At 38.1% G+C, this 20,878-nt stretch overlaps 1 protein-coding gene across 5 annotated transcripts in view; it reads right to left on the reverse strand.

Annotated features, from left to right (window-relative positions):
• Positions 1-14,543, reverse strand: part of GDAP1 (ganglioside induced differentiation associated protein 1) — a 135,051-nt gene extending 120,508 nt beyond the window's left edge. Inside the window, exons 1-5 of one of the 5 annotated variants that reach the window (XM_029222834.1) lie at positions 14,351-14,543; positions 13,496-13,688; positions 4,543-4,716; positions 2,463-2,557; positions 96-210 (exon numbers count right to left, since the gene is read on the reverse strand). In XM_029222834.1, the coding sequence (XP_029078667.1) occupies positions 96-210; positions 2,463-2,557; positions 4,543-4,716; positions 13,496-13,688; positions 14,351-14,467 (694 nt within the window). In that variant the 5' untranslated portion in view covers positions 14,468-14,543. The remainder of the gene's footprint in view (positions 1-95; positions 211-2,462; positions 2,558-4,542; positions 4,717-13,495; positions 13,689-14,350) is intronic. The other 4 variants (XM_029222831.1, XM_029222833.1, XM_029222835.1 and 1 more) reach the window with 4 other exon arrangements.
• Between the last annotated feature and the right edge of the window lie 6,335 nt (positions 14,544-20,878).

Here is a 20,878-nt window from a genome sequence, read left to right on the forward strand (position 1 = left end):
CAGATTACAGAATGTTTTTGGTGAAACCTAAGAATGTTCCCGTAAATACTCCTGATGTCCAGAAAAAGAGAAAAAGGACACAAATGAGAACCTACCTGGGGTTTCTTCATTTCTTCTTTGCAACTCAGTTTCAACCTGATCCAAGACTTTCTCCAATTCATCAAGAATTTTCTTCAAATATTTGACATTGTCGTGGTCAAGGAGCTTTGACTAATCAACAAAAATAACTTATAGGTTATTTATGCCTGTAAAAGTAATCAGCGTAGAGCAGAGCAGATACAAACTCTTACAGAGTTGAAGCCTGTTTATTCTCGACAATGAGAAGAAATAGAATAACTTTGTTAAAGCAAAAGCAAACCTGACAGAAAATGCCCTGGCTGTGAAAATATCCCAGGGGTCAGACCCACTGTTCACTGGCAACTCCTGTGGAACCAAATGATCAGAGAGGGCAAAGAATATGAGAGGCACAAAGAGACTCCTCTCGTGCCCAACTCCAGAACAGAACGTTGGCAGCTTTCAACAAATGAATAACTGAGGGCTCAGAGATGCGAGAGGAATCTGAATGCAGTGAGTTAAAGAGCAGGTAGAGGGCTTCCCTGGTGGCGCAGTGGTTGAGAGTCCGCCTGCTGATGCAGGGGACACGGGTTTGTGCCCCGGTCCGGGAAGATCCCACATGCCACGGAGCGGCTGGGCCCGTGAGCCCGCGTACCGCAAAAAAAAAAAAAAAAAAAAATAGAGCAGGTAGAGAGTAAGGAGTGCTGTGTGTGCAGGCGTTTCTCTGGAGAAGCTCACTTTTTTAGCTCATGTAGGATAAAGGAGGCTGGGAAGTAGAGGCAGGATTGGGAGTGCTGACGTTTGCTAGATTTTCAACATGGGAGAAGCTTTACACAGTTTGTTGGAGGAAAGAATCAGCAGAAAGAGAAAGGCTGACTCTAACCGATGAAGCAAAGACCTGCTCCTCAGGAGGCAGACACATCCAAATGGATTAACTCAAAACGGATTCAAGACTTGAAAGTAAGACCCGAAACCATAAAACTCCTAGAAGAAAACACAGGCGGTAAGCTCACTGACTTGGTCTTGGCAATGATTTTTTTTAATCTGACACCAGAAGCAAAAGCAACAAAAGCAAAAATAAACAAGCGTGACTACATTAAACTAAAAAGCTTCTTTCTGCACAGTAAAGGAACCCATCGACAAAACGAAAAGGCAACCTACTAAGTGGGAGCAAATACTTAAAAATCATATATCTGGGCTAATATTCAAAATCTATAAAGAGCTCATATAACTCAATAGCAAACAAACAAACAATCCAATTTAAAAATGGGCAGAAGATCTGGATAGACATTTTTCCAAAGAAGACATACAATGGCCAATAGGTACATGAAAAGATGCTCAACATTGTAAATCATCAGGGAAAACAAATCAAGACCACAATTAGATATCAGCTCACCCCTGTTAGAATGGCTATTATCAAAAAGTCAAGAAATCACAAGTGTTGACAAGGATGTGGAGAATGGGGAACACTTGTGTTCTGTTGGTGGGAATGTAAATTGGTGCAGCCACCATGGAAAATAGTATGGAGGTTCCTCAAAAAATTAAAAATAGAACTAACATATAATCCAGCAATTCTACTTCTGGGTATTTAGCCAAAGAAAAACAAAAACACTAACTCGAAAGATATCTGCACTCCTATGTTCATTGCAATATTATTTACAATAGCCAAAACATGGAAACAACCTAAGTGTTCATCAATAGATGAAGGGATTAAAAAATTGTGATTGGTGTATATAGAATGGAATATTTTTCAGCTATTAAAAGACTGAAATTTTGCCATTTGCAACAATGTGGATGGACCTTGAGGGCATTACGCTAAGTGAAATAAGTCAAGGAGAGAAAGACAAATCCCATATGATCTCTCTTATTGGTGGACTCTAAAAACAAACAAATAACCAAGCTCATAGATGCAGAGAACAGACTGGTGGTTGCCAGAGGCAGTGGGGTGAGGGGTTGGAGAAATGGGTGAAGGGGATCAAAAGGTACAAAGGAAAAAAACTGAAAGGTATGTGGGGTATATATATTAAAAAAAAAAACAAAAAAAACTCGCCGGTAGCTTTATTGGCATAAAAAAGTCATAGACAGAGGTCTAGCTGCCTCAAAGTGGAAAAATACCTGAAATGACAGATTCCTACAATATTTTATTAACTTGCTTTTACATTTTATAAGTTTCCTTGGCAACCAGCATGAGCGATGACTGCTTTTTAAGCAATTGTCGTTAGGTCTGAATATCAAATCTAATAAAGAAAAATTCTTTCTAAAAGCAGAGCATAAGCCGAAGGTAACATGTGTTCTGGTGACTTGCGATATTTCATAGAATATGTTCTAAGAACTAGTGATGCTGTACAAAAAGTAGAACATTTAATACAAACAGCGGATGTCAGTTGAGGACAGCCCGGTTTACTTACCTGAAGTCGCTTCTGTTTTGCAATGTACGCCTCTTGTAAATCTGGGTTTTCTTCGGCAAGTTTTTTCAGTTCAGACTCTGTGTTACCAATTTGGCCTGATAACAAAATCATTTTTGAAACAGAAAATTATTTCCTCCCTTCCATAAAAGAAACAAAGAAAAGCAGGGACACTCAATGGTAAGAGCATAAGCCCTGGGGGTCATGCCCTTCCTCTGCCTCAGACTCCCTGTCTGTGTGCCTCAGTTTCCTCACTTTTAAAATGGAGCTATCTGGTGCTTTGTGACCACCTAGAGGGGTAGGATAGGAAGGGTGGGAGGGAGAAACAAGAAGGAGGAGATATGGGGATATATGTATACGTATAGCTGATTCACTTTGTTATATAGCGGAAACTAACACACCATTGTAAAGCAATTATACTCCAATAAAGCTGTTAAAAAAAAAAAAAACTACAAAGTCTACATAAATAAATACTGCACTCCGTTAAAAGAAAAAAAGTTTAATGCATGAGACCCCCTATGTACACACGTTGTCTCTCTCTCTCTCTCTCTCTCTCTCTCTCTCTCTCTCTCTCTCTCTCTCTCTCACACACACACACACACACACACACACACACACACACAAACACACACACACTGGAGCAACCAGTTGTTCTTTTCTTCCTAGTGACTCTCTACTCTTTTTCGTAAGATCCTCTCTCACTTGTAACATTCTGACTTTCCTGAACTATAAGGGTGACCTTTCAGCTATTATATTACTAAGAAGAATGAATCAGGAAAAGAAGAAAACTAAACACCCGTCTTGATCCTTTCATTATCCTCTTAAAAGGGCGATTCTACCTCTACATTGTTCCTCTGCATCAAAGGACCCTGCCGCTTATCTCAGTAGGTGGGAGCTGCTAAAGTGAAAGACAGGTAGAACCTTGTCCTGGCAAAGCCCATTAACAATTCCCAGGAAATAAAAATAGAATCTGGGTAAATAAATAATAAAATAAAATGGAGCTCTCAGAGTATCTGCCACACAGGCTGAGAATGAAACGGGAGGCACCGTGGAAAAGCATTGAACGCAAAGCCCAGCACATAAGCGCTTGAACAGGTTAGTTCTACCTTTCAATACCTTCCAAGTTTTCTGTAATAAATTTCTATGGAAAGGGAAGGGAAAAGCCTTATTTAGAGAAATATTTACTCTAGGGAAATATAGTCAGAATACTTGTTTCAAATCATATAATGAGTATTTCTGAGGAGAAGGCGGAGGAACAAGAGGAAGGTGAGGAGCTGGAAGAGGGAGGAGAAAAATGGAAGGAGGGAGAGCAGGGCAGGTAAGGCAAGAGGAGAGGAGTAAGGAGGAGGGGGTCGAAAAGAAAGTAAAGTAGTGTCAGTAAGAGAACTGTAAAGGCGAGGTATGATGCAACAGAAAGAACGCGCTTTCTGGAATTGAAGCTCTGGGTGTGAGTGTTCCTGGTCAAAACCCCCAGTCTGATCACAGCCCCTTCCCTTTTCAATCCCCTGGGCCATGGAGCACACCTCCTCACCTTAATTAGTTGTTTGTATCTTTGTATCCCACGCACTGACCCTTCCCTATCCTCAGGGCAGAAGGAAGGAGAGAGCTGGAGGTCACAGCTCAACCTCAGTGAATCTCCGATCACTAAACTCAGAGGAAGAGTAATGGCTACACAGCCTGTAGCCCAGCTCTTCACATAATGAAACAAAAATTAAGGACCAGAAATGTGAACTCAGTCGCCCATAACTCCCAGCAGATCCCAGCTTTCCTTATTTCCTAGTCCATTTGTCCATGAGAACATGTTACGTTCTCTACTTTTCCACAGGCCACTCTTCTGAGTTTTATTTAAGCTTGGCCCTCAAGGCCAAGAGCTGGAAAATCAGGTCCTGTAGACAATAAATGTCCAGCTGAACAGCTGAAGCACAGATTCATCTGACTGGTGCGTGGATCGATATATAACATGCACGTCCATGAAGCAGACTCAACAACCCTGCCCCCAAGTCTTCCTGAGGTGTGCTAGGTCTCAAAAATGAATTAAAAGAAACTTGAGACAGAATTCCAGGTCTTTAAGATCTTTACATACTGCGAATCCTTGTTGTTGCATAAGCTGGGATCATGGAGTCCACAGTTAGCTCAGGATGTAAAATGCAGCCGTGTGTATAGGCATCCATGGGCAAGGAGTCAAGCAGTTCTCGATAATGTTGTACCCGTGGGTAATACATGCTTCCTTTATCAGGCATTAACCTGGGTGTTTTTTCTAAAATACACACACAAACACATACACAAACATTGAAGGAAAAGTTACAAACAAGATGTTACATCCAAAAGCAAGAAACAAAAAACTCCAGCCCCTCTACATTAACATTTTCAGTATTATATGAAGGGATTTAAAGGATGATATCTCTCCAGCCCAGACATTCAAAATTTGAATTGGACTGAGGTACCAGACCAGATTCCCAAACCACGATCACACTTCTCCACCTTGCAAATCACTACTCTCAAGGTCTAGTTTTTTATGCCAACTCCTCTGAGGAAATTTTCCCAACCTTCCACAACTACCAACATCTGACTAAGTCAAGTGTGCCTTCCTCTGTACATGCAAAATACTCTGTACATACTCCATTATAGCCCTTATCACCTTAATTAGTTTGTATCTTTTTGCCCCATAAACCCCTTCAGGGCAAGGAATGTATGATCTGGAGTCTAGCATAGTGTCTTATACATTTTAGGCCCTTGGTAAATGTTGGTTAAGTGAATGAAGGCTCATTATGGAAAGATGATCAGGGACCACACCTTCCCAGTTTCCAGTTAATACCAAGAGTGATCCCATTGATGCTATGCGAATGGGAATTGATAATCTTCGTGGAATTCACCAGCAATTTCTAATATTTTATCTCTGGGAAGTGGGCTCTACATAAATCTTCATTTGCTGGTTAAACTCTAAACTATAGACTCCTTAAAGGCAGGGACGATGTATTGTTCTTTGTTGAATCCCAGTGCCCAATATAATGTTTGGCTCATAGTAGGTGTTGAATAAATTTCAATTAATGAGTTAATATATTCCCAAATTGCTAGTTATTATAGAATATTTGAGCTGCAGAAGCTCTGTAGCAATTAATGAGGACACTGAGATATATAGGCTGAGACATTCTCCCAAGATCCCACAGCTAATTAGAGGCAGACCAAGAACCAAAGTCATTAACTCCTAATGAAATGCTCTGTTTTATTATATCATTGTAACATCTTCAAAGGGTTTACTTCTCAGACACTATTCAAGAAGAATAAAAATGAACCATGTGATCCAAAGGTCAGGGCTAAGTCCCTACAGAATCTATTCCCACTTCTGACTCTCAGACTTCCCCTAAGAAAAAAACGCCAACAAGCTTATTAATCTAACAGGTGAAAAGAATGACCTCAACTCTACTCATTTATTTTTTGCTTATTCGCTTACTCATTTAGTTTGAGTTATTTATTTAATTTGGAATCCTTTTGAGCATCACACGCTCTTTCATAAGCATTGACAATTCAGAGTTGGTTGGAGAGTAAGATTTCAGGCAAGATCTCATAATGCCAGACCAAGTAGTGTAAGATTTTAAGCCAACAGGCTATTTCTGACTCTCTAAGAAAAAAGAATATGGATTACTCCTCAAACCAGTGGGCAAATGTCTAATTCCCTGCTGGGAGTCCAATTCTGAAGTCTGCATTAGAATGACCAAGAATGAAGGGTCAGCTACATTCTGGTCGTCAACTGTGAACTTGCCCAACTAGAGCACACTTCCTTGCTGACTTTTCAGGATCTCAGAATATCACCAGGATCCCAACCAATGCATGGTAAACATTCCCATGAGGATAACAGACTGGAGGCCTTCTAAGGTCCTTGAAATTCTAAAGAGTTCTCAACCTTTTGTGTGCCACTGACCTCTTCTCAAAATAATGTTCTTAAATGCATAAAATACAAGACATAGGATTGCAAAGGAAATTGATTATATTAAAATAAACTATCAAAGTAATTTTAAATTATAAAATACTAATATGGGTGTCTTTTTATTAATACACTAACAAAAGCTAGCAGCAGGTCTAATAACTACCATAATTTCAAAGTAGTGATGGGCATAAGTGATATTTTAAGATATCTGCAATAACTTGATATGCCATGAACACATCACAGTCACATGAACATACGAACAAAGTCACAGGCACTCCTGATATTGCTTTGGATTATGCCTACATTGGAAATGAAAGGAAATGATAAATTTCTGTTTGAAATTAGTGAAAAATAAAGATGTAATTTTTTCCCCTCTAAGATATCAAATGTCCTGAATTCTATTCACAGACCACTAGCGGTAAAAGTTCTCAAAGTATGGTCTAAAAACCCCTGGGCTTCCTGAAGACACTCTCAGGGGGTCTACAAGTCAAAGCTATTTTTATAGTAATACTAAGATGTTAATTGCTTTTTCACTCTTATTCTCTCTTGAGTGTACGATGGTATTTTCCAGAGCCTATACAACATGTGATAACTCCATCACTCTGGCATTAATGGAATGTGGGGTTGTATATTCTTGTATTTTAAACTATTCTCAATTTTAATTTCTAGTTTGATAGATATTGATAGATAGAACACATAAACAAAAGCTCTCAAATGTCCTCCTTAACTTTTAAGACAAAGGGGCCTTGAAACCAAAATGTTTAAGAACCACTGTTCTGGGGGGTCCAAGAACCACAGGTTAATAACCATAAATGATACGGCATTTTAAAATGCCGCTCAAGTGGGTAAATTTATAGCTACTGGCTCTGGCTGCTTTCTTGTGCCAGGTCGGGGGTTTGTCTTCAGAAGAGCATACGACTTCCTTCCTGGGAAAGAGAATAAAAGCAGGAAAAACAGCATCCAATTGCTTTCTGGCGAAGGTCCATCTGGCCAAGTCTGAATCCAAAGATTTGAATGCACGAAAGTAATCTTCTACTCAGTGCTCCATTACTATATAACTATCTCCTGAAACACTTTGTCAGGCAGAGCATCAGATACCCACTGAACCCATGTTCTTTTCCAAGCTCACTTTCTCTCTTCAAGGACACCCTGTCCAGTATCACACATCCAATGTGCCACCAGCACACGAAAGTGTCCAGTGCCTCTGGAAAGAGAGTTTTTCAAAAGACAACTGGGAATTTCCTTTGAATTATACAGAAAATCTTCCCTCGCATTCTCATTTTATTTTCCAGTCCTTCCATAAAGCATTTTTGTTACGATACTAAAAAGAGAAAATCTTTTCTTGGTATTCTACCTCAATCAGGAGTGAGAAAGCAATAGAAGTGTTACAGGGTTTGAGAAACAGGCAATAAGAATAATTCTGGGAACTCTTCATTGGGGTGGAAGGTTGCAGTAGTGGAAGCCAGGATCAGTGACTAAGCTGGAAGAATAAATAAGTACATTGGCATAAGACCTGACGTTGTAGAAGTGAGTAGGGACAAAGGTAGGTCTTGTACTGCACCTAAATTTAGGCAGCAAATTAGAAACAGGCAGATAGACATAAAGCAGAAAGATGTGATAAACAACAAAGAGAGAAAACAAAAGAACAAAATTCTAAATCAGAAAGAAACAATAAAAGCATTCTGTAACCATTTAATGGGGACCAACAGCTCCATATATTCTCAAGTCCCTGTACTGTTGGGTAGAATAACAATGGCCCTGAGCCATTAAAAAAATTACATTCAGTTTCCCCAAGAGCAAAAACTAAAAAGAATCTAGGGGCTTAAAGGCATACGTTTTAATTATTTTCCTAAATTGGCTGCTTTGATTTCCTACACTCCCCAGTGATGGCAGATAAAGGAGGCATTATTATGACTATTTTCTAGAAAGATACCCCCTAGGTCTATTTGAATAGTTGTCAGGTCTTCCTTCAATGAGAATAGATTAGACTTCATTTCTATCTCTATCCCTTTGCCGATTTTTTATTTTACTTTGATCACTTAGTGATGACATTGGTACGTAAGATAATATGCAGCATGTAGCTGAACAAAATTGTACCCTTCAACTAGTCATACACCAGGCTATTAAAAATATAATAATGGTAAACAATTAAATTATGACCTGAAGCAAAAGATATGGTTACAAACTGACTACAATTCAAGGCTGCCATAACTTCAGAGCTAGGAAGATCAAATCTAAACACAGATGAGAAAAAACACGATGTCAAATTACACAAGTTCATTACACACATCCAGAATTTTCTGAGACAGAGCCAGATTTGTAGCAAGATAGTCAATACATTTTATACCTTAAATGTTTAACTACTTTTTAATTGGTAGTATATTTAAAACTTTTATAGGAACATTCATAATTGGGGGGCAAAAATTCCTAGATCAGATAGTTTGTTCCAATTATTGTATACACATAATATAGAACCAGGACTTCTGTAATTTTAACACCCCGTCCTGTTCCCTAAAATTGAACAAATCAGAGAAAGTTTTTTTTTTAATTACTTTTTTAAACCACTTTTATTGGCATAATCATGAGTTTTAAAGACTCATTTTCTTTTCCTTACCATATACCATATTTTCTCTGCACTCAGTTACAATCCTTTGTGCTAACCTGCAATTTCAGTAGATGTGTGAAAAAGTGTATAATGTTATTCAACTATATATGAGACCCTTTTAGTAACAGATATAAAATTATTTATTCTATGACCTTAACAATAATTGAAAATTCTTTACATAAATAACTATATTTTTAATATAAGAGTAATTTCAGAATGAATATTATCTTTAAAATCTGAGTTGATTTTCAATATATATTGATAAAACTATATTTATAAAATAAATTTATATTTCCTAATCAGACTTAGTATGTGATACTTTAATATATACCAGAATAGTTGGATTATTTCCAAACCAAATTCTTTTCCTAAGAACACTTAAAATGATATATCTAGACATAAGACATGGGACATAGTCTTCAGAAAACTGTTATAAAATATATTAAATTACCAAAATTCAATATTCACCATATGACATCCTTGATTCCAGGTTACCACTGATTGGCAGTAATAAACAGTATATATTCTAGTATTTTGTAGTTATTTCATGCTCTCTTTTTTTTTTTTACTTCTAAAAATCTGAATTTAATTGGGATGCCAGATTCCTAGCGATTTACATTTTTAATTTTCCAGATAATCTGGAGATTACATGCTCACTTTTTTTTATTATTTGATGGCCAAGCTACAGTTCACTAAAAGAGATTATGATATACCAAAAGGATGTAAATATGTAAATACTGATTATACAGAAAGGTTGAGAAGGGTGTACAGGTCAGCAAGCCATCATTTTTAGTACAATCCCCAGTTGATAGACTAATAAAGGATAGCAAATAAGAGCAAAGGAGATGCCAGTTGACTACACTCTGTTCTTTAGATGAATGGATACACTTAATTAAAGTCTCTTATATAACCATGGGCAACTATACACCTCATGAAATCCGTTCACTCATTATCATTCTAATTTGTCACCTTTCCTCAAAGTTCCATCCATAATTGGTCAAAATGCTGCATGTTCCAACCAGTTCAAATATAGCAGGTCACAATTTGCCACGTTCTAGACAGAATCTATACTTTTGAAACAACTTGAAATCACACTAGTCTTTTATTTCATTGTTGGCTTTTGTTGGTAACTTATTAGCAGGCCAGGTCTCCCATCCTTCATTAATGCAGCTGATTTTTTAAAACAAAATTCATATACTACTTTTAGCCTTGTTAAACTTTATCTTAGTTATTGTTCCATTTTATTGTTCCATGAGAAGCATTTCATAAGCTAGTCATCATTTTAACTATCACAGCTCACACATCTGCAAGTATAATAGTGTTTCTTTGATGTCTTTATTCAAATCATTTATGGAATTGTTAGACTCAGTCAGAGAATAGAAGCCTAAAAGAACACCAGTAGAGATCCCTGTCCAGGCTGACATCTGTTTTCAATAACTCATTCATTTTAATCATTCAAAAGTATTTATTAGCTCCCATTAAAGAACAGTCACCATACCAGGCACTGGGAATACAGTTGTTAATGAAACAGGCACTGTCTCTGACCTCGCGGTGCTTACAGTGGTCTACAAGTAATTGAAATAATTAAACTGTGATAAAATTATCATAGGATAAGTGAAATGAGAGAATATAGCTAAACAAGCAACATGGTATAAGAAATTCATAAATGAATATTCTTCATTATGGTGGTTTATTCGTCGGAAAATGTGCATTACTTTCATCTAGCCATATATGCTCCTTCATTCCACAGGGGTATCATATGACTTAACCTCAAATGCTCTGCTTAAATCAAGATACACTGTATGTAGAACTATGCCCAGCACCTAATAGATTCACTTTTTAAAGTGTTAAAGACATTCTCCAGTAATGTAAAACTTAAGCTGTTTCCTTTCCATCGAGATACTCAAAAAATATATACTTTAAAATTTTTTGACAACACATTCTAGAACTCTGCCACACTTAAAGACAGTAATTTATAGCACTGCTTAAAGCTTAAGCAATTATTTAATGCACAGTAATTTGTAGTAGTGCTTCTCAAACTTTTATGTATATATGAATCACATGGGAATCTTGTTAAAATGCAGATTCTGATCCAAGAGACTTGCAGTAGAGTCTAGAATTCTGCACTTCTAACAAGCTCCAAGGTGATACCAGTGCTGCTGGTCCATGGAATACGTGTTAAGTAGCAAGGATTAGAATTCAGCCTCCCCTCTCGTTAACAATTGGGATAACATTTGTCTCTCTCTTGTCTGGCCCTTTTCCTAATCTCCATGAGTTCTTAATGATAAATACAAATTATCTCAATGATCACTGTGATAATGCTTATATGTTTGTTTTTTATTTTAACACTTTGACACAACTTCATCTGGAGACTAGACGCCTGCATTTATATAACTGTTTTCTTACTGTCTTCATAGCTACCATGGGTTTTAGTTCCCTTAATCTTAATCTTCCTTTACCCTTTCCAGTTGAATGACTACTCTCCTTGGGAAACGGGAAAGAGTGAAATAAGAGTTGACTGGACTTGCTTTATCTCTGCAACTGATAAAACAATATCACCTAATCCAAGAGGACAAACTGAAAAGTCAAGTCACCACAGATATGCAACCAGTTTGCGATAGCTTCAGATTAAGAGCTAGAATTCTCGATTGTCTACTTATTCTATTGGTACAACCAGAATTAAAGTCCTTAGTTTCCATATTTTCCTCTTAATGTTTAGCCCACAGTACCTTCTCCTCTGATTCAATAAATAGTAGTAAGAAAAGGTCAGTATTCACCTTGAGTAGGACTCCGAATGCATTTCAGTTTTGCTATTATATAGTCAAAGAAAAAGAAAAAGCCTAAAAAAAATTTGATGAAGCCGAATAATCATTAACATTACTATACTGTAAAGTAATACTGTATATTACTGAATATCTTACAAGAGAGATAATGTCACGAAGAGGAGGAGAATGGTAGTAATAGTAGTTCAAGGGATGCTAACAAAAGATTTAAACATGATTTTCATTTGCTATATCCTTTTAAAGTTTTTGATGATTTAAAGTAGAATTCTTATGCAATTATTTTGTCTTATTCACATTATTATAATCACTTCTCCCAAGAAATACAAATTATTATTCAACAGACTTGTCCATTTCCAAAAAGCTCAAGATTGAGAAAAATTGTCTTAAATCAATTAGCCCCCATTTTCTGTGGAGTCCCCAGCATTTAGACTTATAAGGAATAGCAAGTAATGATGGATGGAAAAGCAGTTTAGATCAGTGGCCACCTCCAATCAAAATCTTAGGGAACTAAACACTTGGGTTAAGAATAAGGAAAGCCCACTGCTAATCTAATTCCCTGGGGTAAACTCCCCCGAGCCCCCATTTAGGTCCTATACCTATCTTTCTTCTAAGTACCTCAGACTTTTGGGGGCCTTATAATTTCCTTTCTCAGCTTCCAGTAATTTGGGGTTATATTCTGGTTTTATCTTGCCCAATTAACATCAACATAACTGGTGGCAGATGAAGAGTAGCTGGATCTTGTCGTGCAACTTCTTTTTCAGAAGAGTACTTAGCTAAGAGCCCTCTGTTCTGCTCTCAGTTCTGTCGGTGATCAACCGTGTAATCCTGGGCAAATACTGAAGCTACAGTTTACCTCAAAGGCTTGTTATTAGGAAGAAGCAAGACAATGTGTAAGTGGCAATGACTATGAGAGATGGTCCATGTAATAGGAAGGTTTGGATTTGAAAGGCTTGCGTTCCAGCCCTAATCTGCCATAAAATAGCTGTTACCTTAGGCAACCACTCTGTTTCTCCTTCCTCATGTACAAAAGGGGAATAATTAGTCTACCATGCCTATCTCAGGTTGCTTTTTTTTGAAGACTGACTAGAACAGAAATTATAAAATGTCTGACACAAAACAGGCTATCAATAAATGATTATTACTTAAAATCACTGTACAAATTTGAGCCCTATAATTCCTCACAAAAGATATAAAAATTCAAACCATACAGATGTAACAAGAGCAAAGATCTCCAAGTATACCAACATTCTAATCTCCCTCGCCTAAGATTTATTCCTCTTTTTCCCTCTTATTGTTTTTAAGGTAGAACCATTTAGTAGACTAAATGAAACTGATTTTCCTTTCATACTGTTCATTTAAAATCAATATTATGAATTTGACTTCAAGGCTAATAAATCACCACCACAAACCATACACCTGCAGGGTTTTTTTGCAAGTGAATTTAAAAGGAAAGTTCCAGCATTAAAATTGGTAGTTTACGTGAAATCTTTTCAATGGAGTTACAATGGCTTTTACAAAATATATGCTATTGACCCATTTTATATTTGTGTGCTTATGGAAATGGAAAAGGTTGTTGGCACTAAACCACCATCATGAAACCAAAAAGAGGGGAGGAAGGGAGGAAATAGGAAGGAGGGAAGGAAGGAAGGGGGAAAGGAAGGGAGGGAAGGAAGGAAGACATATATTTGTGTTGAAAGTAAATCACAAATAGCCTTAACATTACCATCCAGGAAAGTCTGTTCAAGATAATCAATGATCTGAGTGGCCTCACAAATAATGTTTTCCCCGTGGATAAGGACGGGCACTTCTCCAGTTGAGTTCAAACGCATAAACCAGGGCTCATTGTGCTCACTCAGGGGCAGACTTACATCATGTTCCTCGCACTTCAATGCCTTTTCAGCAATTACCAAGCGCACCTGGAAGAGTTCACACTGGTTACCACAACGCGTGGAGGCTTTTAATTAAATGACATCCCTGGATACCACCAAGCAGCTCTTTTGTGCTTCCCTGAGTTATTAATATTTTCAACATTCTTTTCAACTATTCCTATTCCTGGAATTAACAAGTGAGATATATTCTAGCGTCTTCCTCTTATAAGTGAGGAAAGATAATTAAGTAATGAAAAGGATTCTGGCTATATTCAGAATCACTACTACTTTCTCGGTGTCCTAAACCTTACGATGTGTCCTCCCCATAATAAGGACCTGAAACAGATAGGCTAGGCCTGTTGAAGAGAGTGAATGCGACCAAGAGTAAAAGAAGGAACCCTAGACGATGTGGTTGCAGGAAGGCGCTTCCCTCTGCCTCGCTCTCCACGGCCCCGGAGACAAGGCCTCCTGCCCAAATACCGAAAGCGATGCTTTTTTGTTGCATTTCACGACTGGTAGTGCCTTTGCACCTCAGACTGATGCTCCCTGCTCCCCTACAAGGCGCACCCCCGCCCCTCAGGGAGCGCCCGCTGGGGTTAGGGCGTCGGAGGCCTGTTTCTAAGTGGGCCGGCTTACCGGGGCAACACCCAGAGGGAGCTGTCCCGGTGCTGAAACCCGATCCGCACCGCCCGCCCGGCTGAGGCCTTTACCTTTTGAGAGCTGAAAGAATGCGTCCAGTGGTACAGAATGAGTTTAACCTCCGCGTCCGACTTGCCTTCCGCCATCAAGGGCGCTCCCCCTCTCTGCTCGTCCTGCCTCCGGGCCATTTAGGGGACGCGCGAGCGCGGCAGGGCCTCGCCTGTCCGCCCTTTACTTCTCCCAGCCACAGCGCCCTGCAAAGCGCCCTTAGCTTTGCCAGGATGCCACCCGATGCTCCGGGAAAAGAAGAGTTCGCGCAGATGAACGAACAGACCGCTGGGAAGTGTAGTTTCGTGGGCGAGAAAGCTGCGGGGGCGGGGGCGGGGGAGTCTGCGCACAGAAGTCACCTGGGAGGTGCAATTGGACGTTTTTTAGGGAAAACGATCTCAAATATGAGTCCCTGATTATTTAAGATGAGTAATGGAAATATTGATTGCAAATTATTCATCGGTTTTGTAGATGGAGTAGAGGTTGCTCATGCATAAAAGCATCAATTTCCCAAGATACTTAGGGGTCCTCTTGGAGAGTCTGTGCCTTTGGTGGAAAGGAAGTTCCCGGTTTACAGACAAAACAACAGGAAAAAGATTTATGAGTTTTCATTAGAAGATGCTATTATGCGGTCATGAAATAACAACAATAATAAATCTCATAAACAATGGCGAGTTAAAATAGACTAGTTAAACACAGAAAATATTTTGCCCATTTTAAAATTTTTTTAAACTTATTTTATTGCAATATAATAAAATATTTATATTATAAATATTAAAACAAGTATAGTTGATTTACAATGTTGTGTTAGTTTCAGGTGTACAGCACAGTGATTCAGTTACACATATATATATGTATTCTTTTTCATATTATTTTCCATTATGGTTTATTACAGGATATTGAATATAGTTCCCTGTGCTATACAGTAGGACCTTGCTGTTTATCCATTCTATATATAATAGTTTGCATCTGCTAATTAAACACAGAATTTTTAGAGCAGAACGACTTGGGTTCATTTCCTAGTTTTTCAATTTTCACAATTTTTGAAGTAGAGATAATTCTATATCCCCCCATAAGGTTTTTGTGGGAAATAAATAACTAAATACAATGTTAAGCACTCAGAACAGCCTAGCATGTTGTAGACACTCCAGATTATGTACAAGTTCAGTTGCCTTATAAACATTCTCTTTATAATCATGGCCAAAATCATAATTTTATGCTAATCTAGTTGTTACTATTCACCTCTCAAAATTTAACGTAATAGTAAATTAGCAAAATTTCTCTTTCAGTAAATATGTATTAATATGACCATGAAATGAATGCTTGTATAATTCATCCAGCAAATGTTTATTGAGTACCTACTGTGTTCCAAGCATTGTACTGGGCCCTGGTAATACAAAGTTGTATAAGACCTGATACCTGGCACCCAAGATATGTCTGGTGGCAGAGACAACAAAATAAACAGACAACCACAGTGGAGATGAGAACTCTCAGTCTTAGAGTAAACACAGGTACTAAGAGAAAAGAGAGGTAGGCATCCAACTCAGGTCAAAAAAGGCCCCCTAGAAGGGACAAAATTCTCATGAGGTCCTTCCTGCCTTTTACAACACTTTATTTGTTGCTCTCTCTAATTCTTGTATAATTTTTAAAGATTTTTATAGTGTCTCTTTATACCCTTAAGTTAATTCAAATGCTACAGCAGAAGTGATCCTTACCAAATTTGTTTTCTATCAGTTCACTCTTCTGAATAGAAGAGGAAAAAGCAAAATTGTGACATCAATCAGAGTGGGGTTTAAATTCTAGCTCCACCCTTAACCTGACCTCTCCTGAGCCTTCACTTCATCATGCGCAACATATAGGCATATAAAAGTATATGATTGACATGGGCATTCGGTGAGGGACTGTGTATAAAGCACTTAGCACGTTGCCTGAAAAACAGCAGTTGATGAAAGTATATGTGGAAAAGCCCCTCCGTGATTTTAACAGGGCATCATATCACACTTGCTGCTCTCTCTTTAGGCCTCAGAATGTTTACAACTACTGTATAATCCTCCTCTCACATTCCTTTTCACAAGAACTTCATTTTTAATTCTCTAACTTCAGATTCCAAATGTATACTATCCATTCCCTTCCTTAATGTGCTCGATCACCTCAATATCTGAATAAACCCAATATTCTTGTTAGGTCCTCTGTCACTTGCAGCTGAAAGAGTCCTGAAAATAAAGCCCGGGTCTATCAAACACTGAGTACTTTCTCCACCACATATTCCCAGCAGCCAAGCCATGTAGGAATCAATGAATTGACTGATTACTGTATTGGTGTTTAACATTAAGTATTCATATATGTCCTGAAGTAGAAATGCATACAGAGCTTCTGAAAGGAAAATTATCAATATGCATCAATAACCTTGAAAGTGGACACAACTTCTATTAACTCCTCTCTTTGCAATTTAACTAAGGAAATAACTGCAGCAAATTCTGGTCCTAAATATCTATTTTCCTCTTCTTCAGTGGTGATAGAAATTCTAGCCAAGCACATGGCTGCTGAGAAGAAAAACTGCATTTCCCAGGCTCCGTTGTAGATAAATGTGGCATGTGACTATTTTCTAACAAATGGGATGTAATGGACATGCCAAAGGGCAAATTCTGGGAATCTTCCTGAAGGAGGAGGCAGTTGGCCTTGTGCCTCTTCTTCATGCCATCCTCCATCCTGCTACCAGGAGGCTGGATGCTGACTTGCATTATGACGAATGGGGCCGCACCCCAGGGATGGCGAGCCCTGAGCTGTCCTTGGGACATTGGGAAGCAGAACCACAACATGAACCTCAGTCTGCAAACCTGCAAATTTCTACCTGAAAAAGAGATAAAGCATCTTGTTTAAGCCACTGTTATTTGGTGCTTTTCGGGTGCTATTATCTTAACCTATCCTCCCTAATACATCAACCTTGTAAAATATAGGTGGCCTTTATTTCTTTATGCTTCTATATTCTGTAATTTTTCTATAATGAATATGTGCCGCTTTTACTTCTTAAATATTTGAACATTAAAAGAATGTTATTAAATAGATGAGATAAGGAAACACGTTGGTGTTTTGTTTTGTTTTGAAATCACGATAGGGATAAAAATAGAACTGCTACATCTACTTCGATTGATCCGTAATCTCTGTTATTTTCCACCCTCATAAAAGCCACTCTTATGTGATATAAAAGCCTTATTATCCATTCACATGTTTATTCAGAGCTTCTACTAAATTTTGTGTGTATTCTGTAGTGATGTGTCTTTGTACATCAATCACATTAGATTGCAGGCTCCGGGACAACAGGAGCCAGAGCCAGGTCAATTTATTTCTTCAGTTTGCTTTTGTTGAGCTCTACCTGTCCCAGGAACAGTGCTAGATGCAGAACATAGGGAGTTAAAAGTCACAGTCACTGGGAACTCAAGTGTGGAGGTAGAAAAATGAGATTTCAACACAGTGTGGTAATTGCTTTGATATGTAAGAGATTATGACGGGATTATAGAGAAAGGCACCTAACATAGATAGGCTTCCCAGAAGAGGTGATGATCGTAACCCTAACTGGTACCGTACTAGAGCAATTACCAATCTACCCACTGCTGCCACTGGCTCATACTGCCTCGAGAGTGCTGATGGTTAAATTTGCAGAAATTTTGCAAGCTGGATATTCAACACAGCCATTATTAAAAATTAAATAAAATTAAATTGCATTTAAGAAGTTATTTTTAAAATAAAGCTAGCAAATACTCAAAACATCACTTTCAAATTATTTTGCTATGTTTACCATTATCTATACTCTTGAGTTTATTTATGTCTATTATATTTGTATGATGGAAATCATATATAGGGGTGGGTGCATCTCTCCCTATCTCCCTGTTCAGTGATATCATGTTAGTAGCTTAAAATTGGCTGTGGCAGGAGTGTTTACACTACGGAAATTGACCAAGGCTATCTACCGTGTGTTTTGGGTTTTTTCTGGAGAGTTGGTTGTTAAATATTTACCAGCACACCATTGAATGTATGTATGTTATTTAGTATTCAAAAAATTGTCTTGACGGTGACGATGATCAGGAGAACTGGAGGTAAATTCGTGCTTAAGTTTGTGTGTTCATCTCCTTTTGGTACCTTTTCCTGTCCCAACCAGCTTCAGTTCTCTTTCCTTCCCCATTTCTCAGACCCCACTATCCTTATTTCCTTTTCAGTCTCTTCACTCTTTTTAGGAAGAAATGTGCACACATCTATCTGCCCACTGTTAAACACTGAGCATTTTCTCTAGCACATCCTCCCAGCAGCAGAACCATGAGCCAGTAAACACTGAATGACTCGATTATTGCATTAGTGTTTAACAATAATACCGTATAAGCAAAAGGCACAATGTAGAATTTTCGCATCTAAAACTCACTGACCACTTTCTTACGGTCTCATCTGATCCTCATGATAGCTTGTGAGGTAACTACCGTCCATCATGACTGAGTGACTGGTCCAAAATCCTAGAGCTAGTAAGTGAAAGAGCTACATTCAAACATGGCGTAAGCGGGCCTCTCACTGTTGTGGCCTCTCCCGTTGCAGAGCACAGGCTCCGGATGCGCAGGCTCAGCGGCCATGGCTCACAGGCCCAGCCGCTCCGCGGCATGTGGGATCTTCCCCGACAAGGGCACGAACCCGTGTCCCCTGCATCGGCAGGCGGACTCTCAACCACTGCGCCACCAGGGAAGCCCCAAACGCGACTTTTCTGACTACTAGTCAAGTATTACTTTCTACAACACTGCTAGCTTTACACCAAAGAGACAAAGTTGTGGACTTTCAAGTTTTACACAGCCTAGGGAAAATATAGCCCCTTTCTTAAAAAGTAGTCCACATAGATACTTATATTGGAACACAAACTACCATATCAAACTACTGCTTATATGTCTTTCTTGTGCATTAGACTCTGAGCCTTTTGAGGTCAAAGACCCCATATTATTCATTTTCGTATCCCCAAGAATCCAAAATAGTGCTTGGCAAAGTGAGAGAGAGGCATGGACATACATACACTAACAAACGTAAGGTAGATAGCTAGTGGGAAGCAGCCGCATAGCACAGGGAGATCAGCTCGGTGCTTTGTGACCACCTAGAGGGGTGGGATAGGGAGGGTGGGAGGGAGGGAGACGCAAGAGGGAAGAGATATGGGAACATAGGTATATGTATAACTGATTCACTTTGTTATAAAGCAGAAACTAACACACCATTGTAAAGCACTTATACTCCAATAAAGGTGTTAAAAAAAAAATAGTGCTTGGCACATAAAAGATGTTCCAAAACTGCTTATTAATTGAGAAAAAGAGTAGATAAACACCACCAAACAAGAGCAACAGCAAACAATGACAACAACAACAGTAATAATAAATTATAGCCTATTTAGCCCACTGCTCTAGAAATTCTATGTGTAAAGGTCATTTTATTTGACAAAATGTGATACTTACAAACCTGGACTGTGGATCATGGCTCATTAAATTGACTGTTTTTTATGTTCATTTTTATTGAAATTCTTTATTCATTTAAGTGTTTCTGAGTGAATGAAGTTAAAATGGATGTGATTGACATTGTGAAATAACAGATCACATACGCTCTCTGAGCCTGAGTCAACTTACCTATAATTATGGTTAAAATCTACCAGATATGCTGGATACACAGATATAGCCAGTTTGGGAAAATTCTCCCAGCTAAACAATTATGACTTGTGCACTTTCCTTTATGTCTTATGCTTCTGTCAACTTTTAATTTATCATATAGATCTGTTATAGCTGAATGTATATGTTTATGAGTTATCATTATGTAAAGTCCTATTACTTATATTATCTATTTTGACAGGTATTTGGTAATTCATATTTTTTTGTATTTTTTTAATGCATGTCAGCTAAGCCAGAGATCTTGAAACCTTTTGACAAATTGAAATACTCTAGGTTTCTGGTTTTTTTTAAGTACTTTTACGAATGACCACAAGAGGTCTCTATCTTTTTAAGAATAATCAATCCCCTGCCATTTTTTTTTTTCCCTTGACAAATTAGAAAACAGAAATGGTGATATTCTCCAGAGAATATATTTAACTAATTAAGCTATCTAGTTCAAAACCAAATTTTCCAAAATTAGGGGGAAAAAATCTTATACATATGTAAAACAAAACAAAACGACACAGAATATCTCCACTTCTCCTGATAAGAGCAACATTAGTACTAAGCACCCAAAAGCTATTTGACCGGCTCCGCCTGACGCAGGCCAGTTATCTGACCCATGTGAATTGCGTAAGATTTGTAACTGGTATATACATAAGAAAAAAGGGGAGAGGTCCTTATTTAGAAATTACTTTTGAGAATTTTTACCTCCAATGTGAACAATTCCTGTTATCTGATATTCTCAAGCATCTACAAAACTAATTATCCAATTGAATAAGACAAAAGATAGGTCCTCAAATATCAATACACTGATTTGTTTAAAACAATTGCGATGGTTTCAACTAGTTTACCAGGGCTCTAATCAACTTGCCTTCTGTACTTATCACT

The sequence above is a fragment of the Monodon monoceros genome, unplaced genomic scaffold, assembly GCF_005190385.1.
Source record: "Monodon monoceros isolate NGI ecotype Baffin Bay Population unplaced genomic scaffold, NGI_Narwhal_1 Super_Scaffold_14, whole genome shotgun sequence".
In the NCBI taxonomy this organism is placed as follows: domain Eukaryota; kingdom Metazoa; phylum Chordata; class Mammalia; order Artiodactyla; family Monodontidae; genus Monodon; species Monodon monoceros.